The following is an 8,491-nucleotide window of genomic DNA, read 5'->3' as shown; positions in this document are numbered from 1 at the left end:
TTTGCGTTTTTCTTCCGCCGTTCTGCAAAAGCGGATCCATTTTGTGCAAAGATTAGTTTCAAAAATATTTATAACTCCGCCAACCACTTTGCTGAGGCTGCATTGAGCAAGAGAAACGTCGTATTCTTTCTGCAAAGAAGCGCAAAGTTGCGTCCAGTTTTATCAGCGGAGAAACAGCAAATGGCTTTTTTGCTGGCAGGGTATGCGCTGTTAGTACATCCAGCAAGTACCGAAAAGCTGCTTTGTTTACCCTATGATATTTCTGAAATCTTTAAAAACACAAATATTAATGGAAATAAGTATACTAATTTCTTTTTCTAATTACAAAGCTTGGGGCAACTCAAGCGGGTTTGTTGCATCGCGTAACTGCCTTCTTTGTGTCACATTCTGCTCCACATCTTCGTGGAAGGCTATGGTGTACATTTTATCTATAGTTTAATAAGAAAAATGTAATTTAATAATAGAAATTAACAAATTGGTTTTATAACATTGTTTACGTTTCAACTGTCAAAAGAGAATTTCTTCAAAGAAACACAGCCAACTTCACATTTTGGAACCTCTATTCTCATATTTTGATTTTCCCCGATAGTTTAGAATTGGAGGATTTTATTCTCGAGCACAACAGGCTCCGGGAGGAATGAACTGGCCGGGAGTATTTCGAATTCGGCTGTATATAAATGCTTAGACATTGATAATACATAAATACCTGAATTTCATACCATAAGCATTAATAGGTGGCATACACTGTGCGTCTGACTTGCGAGTCGGTTTAGATGTATTTGTGAAAATAAATATGTGTAAAACTATGTTCACATATCAATATTACCTCAATCAGAGCTCGTTTTTTAATCACCCCGCTTACACAGGCAAATCTCTAGATTATTAGCCGTCAAATTTGTTGTGCTTGTTATTCTCACATCTCAAGGAAAAGTTATGTTTCTTCTCTGTGATCACGTTTTTCTGCTATATTAAGCAATATAGATATATTTTAACTTAACATTTTATTAAAAAATACCTTTAAAACTTTCCTTTCCTTGCTAGCGTCCATTTTTGTTTACTTTTACATTTGCCATTTCTCCTCTTCTTCGCAAAAACAATCGATAAAACTAGAATGGACACCGAAAAGTTATCGGTTAAATCTGAGATTATTTTATAATTACAGATTAACAAGGGCGGAATTTTATATGGCTATTCTCTTTTTCTAATTACACATTAGGAAGTTAAGCTCGAAAATGAGGATAAGCTACTTATATGTGAACCTAGTATTAATTACATCGACATGACTCTGAATGATTCAACTGTGTGTAGTCGAAGCTGAGTCAACACGTACACAAATAACTCGCGATTCAGACGCACCGTGTATGCCGCCTACAAGGTTTGAGAACGATTGGAAAACTATTCGAACACCCCTATTGCGAGTGTCGATTGGCAGTAGACAATCGACTATTAAGNGACTCGCGATTCAGACGCACCGTGTATGCCGCCTACAAGGTTTGAGAACGATTGGAAAACTATTGGAACACCCCTATTGCGAGTGTCGATTGGCAGTAGACAATCGACTATTAAGCGATTATCGATTATCGATGCTATTATGAGTGTCGACTAGTGGCTCAATAAGCGACTGTGAATAGTTTTTAATCGCTCGTTTTTCTATTGCTATTTCTGCGTCGCTGCCCTGCAAGAAAGATACTGGTCAAATGATTAGTAAAATGACCTGGAGCCATGACTGAAACTTTCCGTATTTTTCCCATCACATTCTTAAGGGCATCGGTAGATTTTGTGACCGTTTCTTTCTTTATGTTCCCGTACGTGTGACTTTACATCTCGCTCTCCCTCATGTCTTGTGCGCTTAGCTAAATGTATAGCTACTCTGATTTTTACTAGTCAAATGACCAAATTTTGTCTTAAGGAATTTACTGGTATTATGACCGTCATTTTATGGGCATAATGACCGTCGTTTTACAGGCATAATGACCGTCATTTTACGGGCTCAAGACCGCCATTTTGCGGTTATAACGACCGTGATTTTACGGGCATAGTTACCGCCATTTTACGGGCACAATGACCATCATTTTACGGGCACAATGACCATCATTTTACGGTTGAAATGATCGCCTTTATACGGTTATAACGACCGTCATTTTTCAGGCTTATTGATCGTCATTTTACAGGCTTTATGACCGTCATTTTACGGTTATAAGGACCGCATTTCACCACCATTTCTACTCCCATGTGACTGTTTGTTATAGTCTTAATAAAACACATTTAGAATTTTTAATTGTACTTCTTTCTTTTGTTACATTTATTTGAAATGCTAAACACCCTTGACAAAAAAAAAATCTCAAAAAGCAACGGTAAATTTTAGAGACTTCAAACTTGCACATAATTGTACTAAAATTTAATGGGCTACAAAACTGCATACCCGAAATTTTTCTAAGAAATGGAATTGAAAAGTTGAAAATTTTGATGACAATTCTTTCGTATTTCTTCAATTTTCCCCGAGTCCTATACGAAATTAAAGAAACTGATTCTGCTGGTTTTTTCTGTTGGGTATTCATATTTTTGAAACTGACTATTTATATATTATTTCCAATGTTATTTCCAATTCTTTGCGCAGTAGACAAATATTGGGCTGAAGCAAGGGATATCACCTCACTTTCTTGGGCAGTTCAATTGTGTGACTCGGCGAAATCAATAACACTATTCACTTTGAAAAAAAGGCATATGTTGTGTAATGCACAACACACATTAACGATTTTTGCTGCCTTTTCTGGGGCGTAATGTAACTCTCTTGCTCCAAGAAGGCATCTTCACCGATTTTTTAGCACTCCATTCGTACGTTCTATAACGTTTCTGCATTGCGAGTGAACTTCGTTGAATTTCATTGCAACAGATCCTTCCTGTGGATTTCTATGCGGAGTTAAAAGCCACGGCTCTAGAGGATATCCAGCGTCTCCTATTAAAAAACAATTTTAAATAATTTTTACTTTTTAATATCGTTCAAATACTATACCAAGCAGAAAATAATTGCCCACGTCTTTTAGATATTCTTGTCCAAGGTGAGTTCGTAGCTCGCTGGTATTCCACACAAAGGAATTGTGACAAGCACCGGGGTGGGATGCGTCTATGATCACACACCTGAAAAATATTTTTTATTAGAAGTAAAAAATTATAAAACGTCGATCACTTGCCAGCATGATATTTAAGCTGTAGTTTCCCTTTCGGTTATAATATAAGTGTTTATTCTGGGAGGGAGCTATAATGCGGACGTGTGTCCCATCTATGCATCCCATATCACTTGGAATGTCATGCTTTCAGTAAAGTGCCAATGAAATTTTGCGTTTTTCTTCCGCCGTTCTGCAAAAGCGGATCCATTTTGTGCAAAGATTAGTTTCAAAAATATTTATAACTCCGCCAACCACTTTGCTGAGGCTGCATTGAGCAAGAGAAACGTCGTATTCTTTCTGCAAAGAAGCGCAAAGTTGCGTCCAGTTTTATCAGCGGAGAAATAGCAAATGGCTTTTTTGCTGGCAGGGTATGCGCTGTTAGTACATCCAGCAAGTACCGAAAAGCTGCTTTGTTTACCCTATGATATTTCTGAAATCTTTAAAAACACAAATATTAATGGAAATAAGTATACTAATTTCTTTTTCTAATTACAAAGCTTGGGGCAACTCAAGCGGGTTTGTTGCATCGCGTAAGTGCCTTCTTTGTGTCACATTCTGCTCCACATCTTCGTCCATCTCTTCTGCTACCAAATGGAAGGCTATGGTGTACATTTTATCTATAGTTTAATAAGAAAAATGTAATTTAATAATAGAAATTAACAAATTGGTTTTATTACATTGTTTACGTTTCAACTGTCAAAAGAGAATTTCGGGAGAGACTCCGGGAGGAATGAACTGGCCGGGAGTATTTCGAATTCGGCTGTATATAAATGCTTAGACATTGATTATACATAAATACATGAATTTCATACCATAAGCATTAATAGGTGGCATATACAGTGCGTCTGACTTGCGAGTCGGTTTGGATGTATTTGTGAAAATAAATATGTGTAAAACTATGTTCACATATCAATATCACCTCAATCAAAGCTCGTTTTTTAATCACCCCGTTTACACAGGCAAACAGCCGGAGAAATTTCGATTTAGCCGGCAGCCGATTTGTTAGCTGCTTTGCAGAAAAAAATTAGCCGTTTTAGCCGATTTTGCTATTTGCCTTGTTTTCTTACATTTTAAGTATGTATATATGTTTCTATTTTTGACTAAGCGACCCAAAATCTGTTAGAAATGGCTACTAGCCTTATCGTGGAGAAAATTTTCATGTCAGGCAGGGTTGTATGAAATTCGGCCGATTTCGCTTATTTTTATTTTAAACGAAGGGATTTTCTTCATAAAATGTTTGTTACAAATGTCTTAATTTTATGTGTGAAGTTTTATTCGTAAACTTAGAAAATAATACATTGTTTCACTGTTAAGACACTTAAGATGCGCTTGTGTTTGGATATAGTGCCAACAAACAGAATAAATAGTACATGTAGATATTCACCCTTATCGAGAAGTTCACCCGGAAAAAATTTCGCCGAAACTTTTTTTATTCGGGTAAAATTATTCCGCCTATCCACAATTTCGGCCGAACAAAATTTCACTTCGAATCAGCTGATACTCTATGGTGAATTAATTGTGACGAAATTATTTACTTGCTACTGTGTTAATTTTGTAAGCAAGCATAAAATTCTTTAAAATAAAGTAAAAATAGAGCCCAAAAAAATATTTAGCAACATGTTTAGCATTGCACTTAGGTTACTATTGAGCGAGCGTGAGGAGAATTTGAACGGGAGAGCGCTCAGGAGGCAATTAAGGGACAATTCCAACCCTTTGGAGTTAAGTGATTCAATGTTAGAAAAAAAAGTTTCCTTGGAATTTTTCAATTAAATTTCTTATATTTCAGTTTTCGGTAATATTACAGGCTAAATAAGCCCGCATTTAAGTATTTGCTGGATATTCTTACTAACTCCTTGCCGCCATTGAAGCAGAAATTTGGAATTCCACCTATTGTTAAATTGTGCGCATGTTTGCGCTTTTTTGCAGAGGGAGGACATCAGAAAGGCGTTGGAAAGGACCATGAAGTGGGTTTAACTCAGACTTCCTTTAGCGAGGTACTGTCAGAAGTGCTAAGTATTTTGCAGCTATTGCTTTATCCACAATGGATAAGTTGGCCCACTTTAGAAGAGCAACGCCAAATTGCACACGATTTTTATACAAAATTTGCAATACCAGGAGTTATAGGATGTGTGGATGGAACTCACGTCAACATAATATCCCCTTCAAAAAACCTTCATCAATTTTACAATAGAAAAGGCAATTGCAGTTTGAATGTTATGCTCGTAAGTGTGTTTCCATGAATCCCCATAATTTAAGTTAAAATAAAAATAATGGTTTACATAAATGTTTTTTTTTTTCAGGTATGTGACAGCCATCTGAGAATTCGCTTTATTGATGCTACACACCCTGGTGTATGTCACGATGCCTTTATATGGAACATAAGCAGTTTAAGATTTGAAATGGAACAAAACTATTTGCAAACCCACAACAAAGTTTGGCTACTAGGTAATAGCTTAAAACCAACGAAAAATCAATTTACAATTTCAAACTTTTCAGGAGATGCTGGGTACCCCCTAGAGCCTTGGCTACTTACTCCGTACAGAACACCTGAAAGTGGTTCAGCTCAGGCCAAATTTAATGAAGTACACACACGCTGTCGAAATATAATCGAAAGAAGAAATGGTGTTCTTAAAAACCGATGGAGGTGCCTGTTAAGTGCTAGTGAGAGTTGTACTATGCTCCTATAAAGGCAGTAAAATAGTAAACGTTTGCGCAGCTTTGCATAATATTTGCATTCACTACAAAAGTGATGTAAATTTTTCTAACCCATCTGTTGATGAAGATTTCAGTGAAATCTCCACAGAAGACAATCAACCAGTAGTCGAAGGAAGTAGTACCTTCCCCCTTTGAGCAAAGAATACAAATTTAAATTCTTTATTTAGCTTTATTTAAAAATATTTTCAAGATAATTTCCTATCTTATTTACATATAAGATAGTCATGTGAAAAAGATAGGGACACGATATTCTGACTAGTTTTGACTATTTGTCTTTTGCTTGTTTAATGTTAAATTTGTTTTTTTTTATAAGAATACAGCTCGTTATCTAGCAACAACTATATAAGTCCAAATTTCGAACTCGTAGAAAAATTCAGCAAAATTTTACAACAAACTTTTTATTCAGAATTTCAAGAAGAGTTCTAAGTATGCAGTTTTATAGCCCATTAAATTCTAGCATAATAAAGTGCAAGTTTAAAGTTGGTGAAAAATCTCGTTAAGTTTTGATAAAAAATTTTTTCTGACGGTGTCACGCATTTTCTTCCATACAAAAAAAAAAATTGTCGAACATTGTATGAAAGAAAATGTGTGACACCGTCAGAAAAAATTTTTTTTCAAAAAGCAACGGGATTTTTCACCAACTTTAAATTTGCACTTTATTTAATGGGCTATAAAACTGCATACTTAGAACTCTTCTTGAAATTCTGAACAAAAAGTTTGTTGTAAAATTTTGCTGAATTTTTCTACGAGTTCGAAATTTGGACTTATATAGTTGTTGCTAGATAACGAGTTGTATTCTTATAAAAAAAAAACATATTTAACATTAAACAAGCAAACGAAAAATAGTCAGAATATCGTGTCCCTCCTCTTTTTCACATGACTGTATGTATATAAAACACAAACATAAACATTTCATTACAGTAAGTTTCATAAATTGGCCTTTAATTCCACAAAGCTCTTTATATAAATAAAAATATGAAAAAACGAGATCTTTAAAAAAATTAAAAAATAATGCTCGGTTTCACCAATCAGTTTTATAATTTATCATACTCTTAAAATTTAAAATTACATATTTTCCGGAAAAATTGTGTAATTTGAAATTTTAACAGGCTGATAAGTTTGAAATTGCACCAATCAACCGGGCATAAGTCTTATAAAAATTAGGCTCTTAATTTTTGGATTTGCCTTTTCTTAGAATTTCTAATTTTAGTTCCTTTAACTCTAACGTCTTTGTATTATTTTCAATGAGGCTCTCAATTTCTATTCTTCGCATCTTTTCCATCTCAGAATTATGACGTTTAATTTCATTTAGTTTTTTTTTCCTTCTGATCGCATATACATTGTAGTGTACGATATATCTTCTTACCATAGTATTGCATTTCCTTATTGTGTGACTCAAGGCACATTAAACAGGTAGTATCAGTAGAGCAAAAACAACATTTGCGTGTATTTTGTTGTTGCTTCTGGTATCGAAAGTGTCAAAAACTGTTCTGAATTTTTTCTTCTAAATCAAAGCGTGCCATGTGAAATACAAAAAATTATAAAAAATAAAAAATTTAAATTGGAAAAAATAAAAATTGATGCAACTTTCTTTCCTAGTAAATTTGTTTGCTNACACTGCACAATGATTTCCGACAAAACTTCTGCGTCCGAATTAACCTTAACTCTTTTTGTAGGCAGTCCATAGCATTGCGAGCTTTCAATACCATCAACCGATTCCTTCATCCCCAGGAGTTGGAATATTGCCTCTTCTGCACTAGAAAATTTTTGCGTTTTGTTAGGTCCGCCTCCTGTCCCCCTTTCGTACATTTTATCTTGTGAAGCCTTCTTCCGTACATAGCGTTTCTGGTCAGTCCACACCTAGTTAATAAATACTTTGGTATAATAAACAACTATAGCTATAGGCAAGTTTACCTTTTTCCACTCAAATTCACTCTTAACAGGTGTGCCAACGCTATTTAAAGACAATGTTAGCTGTCTCCAGAACTCGGCCACTTTGTCGCGATTTTCTTTTGCAAAACCTCTTGAAATGTCGGGTTTTTGAAGCATTTTGTCTAGCAGCATTTCAGACTGGGCTCTATTTATTGATTTACTCCTACAAATAAGGGTAAAGTTAAATAAAATAACATCTATTTTTTAAAACTAAAAAAGGTAATTCTCTAGGGTGCGGTAACAACCCCTAAAAAAGGTGCGGAAAAGTCGGGAGGGGTATCAAACGACGCGTTTCGGCCCCCCTATTAACAATCCGGAGGGGGGGAGATAATATTATTAACCATTTAAAAGTTATGAACAAAAAACTTTTGTTAAATTTCGTTGTTTTCGATGGGCAATTACACCGACAAAGATTCACTAAATCACCTGTTCACACTTTTTAAACACTATTAAAATATATAATTTAACTTATTTATTAAAGAAACACATAGTTTTATCAACCTAAGATAGATTATTTTGTTATTAAAAAGAAGTTGACAATCTTTGCCAGCTGAAACGCGAGATTCCAAAATAGCTATTGTGCTGCCACTGTATTAGTATTTCGTAATAATTCACTTTTCCTTATGAGATGTGTGCACTGTTCAATGCTTTTCGGTATCTTCTTTCGTTTAATATAT

General features: G+C 34.9%; 3 protein-coding genes and 1 long non-coding RNA gene across 6 annotated transcripts in view; 1 reads left to right on the top strand and 3 right to left on the bottom strand.

The window, feature by feature from the left end:
• Nucleotides 1–7: 7 nt before the first annotated feature.
• LOC108369774 (uncharacterized) lies at nucleotides 8–537 on the bottom strand. The gene is made up of 2 exons (XM_017624955.1): nucleotides 326–537; nucleotides 8–269 (listed from the first exon to the last, which is right to left on the bottom strand). Exons 1-2 carry the CDS (start codon nucleotides 421–423, stop codon nucleotides 59–61), a joined length of 309 nt encoding a protein of 102 aa, XP_017480444.1. The 5' UTR covers nucleotides 424–537; the 3' UTR covers nucleotides 8–58.
• A 2,241-nt stretch (nucleotides 538–2,778) lies between these two features.
• LOC108369771 (uncharacterized) lies at nucleotides 2,779–3,133 on the bottom strand. Its single transcript, XR_001848560.1, has 2 exons — nucleotides 3,014–3,133; nucleotides 2,779–2,956 (listed from the first exon to the last, which is right to left on the bottom strand). It is a non-coding gene; the product is annotated as an uncharacterized LOC108369771 (long non-coding RNA).
• Nucleotides 3,134–3,196: 63 nt separating this feature from the next.
• The window catches only part of LOC108369768 (uncharacterized), an 8,264-nt gene continuing 2,969 nt past the window's right edge, over nucleotides 3,197–8,491 (bottom strand). For 2 of the 3 annotated variants that reach the window (XM_017624951.1, XM_017624950.1), the window contains exons 3-5: nucleotides 3,661–3,784; nucleotides 3,420–3,604; nucleotides 3,197–3,357 (exon numbers count right to left, since the gene is read on the bottom strand). In XM_017624951.1, the coding sequence (XP_017480440.1) occupies nucleotides 3,281–3,357; nucleotides 3,420–3,604; nucleotides 3,661–3,779 (381 nt within the window). In that variant the 5' untranslated portion in view covers nucleotides 3,780–3,784 and the 3' untranslated portion in view covers nucleotides 3,197–3,280. Of the gene's footprint in view, nucleotides 3,358–3,419; nucleotides 3,605–3,660; nucleotides 3,785–7,505; nucleotides 7,743–7,796; nucleotides 7,978–8,491 lie in introns of those variants that run through there. The other variant, XR_001848558.1, reaches the window with a different exon arrangement.
• Nucleotides 4,481–6,076, top strand: LOC108369769 (putative nuclease HARBI1). Its single transcript, XM_017624952.1, has 3 exons — nucleotides 4,481–5,389; nucleotides 5,468–5,612; nucleotides 5,664–6,076. Exons 1-3 carry the CDS (start codon nucleotides 5,384–5,386, stop codon nucleotides 5,852–5,854), a joined length of 342 nt encoding a protein of 113 aa, XP_017480441.1. The 5' UTR covers nucleotides 4,481–5,383; the 3' UTR covers nucleotides 5,855–6,076.

This window comes from Rhagoletis zephyria, unplaced genomic scaffold (assembly GCF_001687245.7).
Source record: "Rhagoletis zephyria isolate East Lansing unplaced genomic scaffold, Rhagoletis_zephyria_1.1 Rzeph_scaffold_03835, whole genome shotgun sequence".
Classification (NCBI taxonomy): domain Eukaryota; kingdom Metazoa; phylum Arthropoda; class Insecta; order Diptera; family Tephritidae; genus Rhagoletis; species Rhagoletis zephyria.
Note: the sequence above shows the minus strand (reverse complement) of the source record. Positions and strands in the feature narration are given on the sequence as shown.

Bases quoted from the DNA above. Each gene is read 5' to 3' on its own strand.
- LOC108369774 (XM_017624955.1), bottom strand. From the start codon at position 423: ATGTACACCATAGCCTTCCACGAAGATGTGGAGCAGAATGTGACACAA. The intron at 270-325 runs GTAATTAGAAAA...GTGTTTTTAAAG, and splicing joins CTTGAGTTGCCCCAAGCTTT to ATTTCAGAAATATCATAGGG.
- LOC108369769 (XM_017624952.1), top strand. The intron at 5,613-5,663 runs GTAATAGCTTAA...CAAACTTTTCAG, and splicing joins CAACAAAGTTTGGCTACTAG to GAGATGCTGGGTACCCCCTA.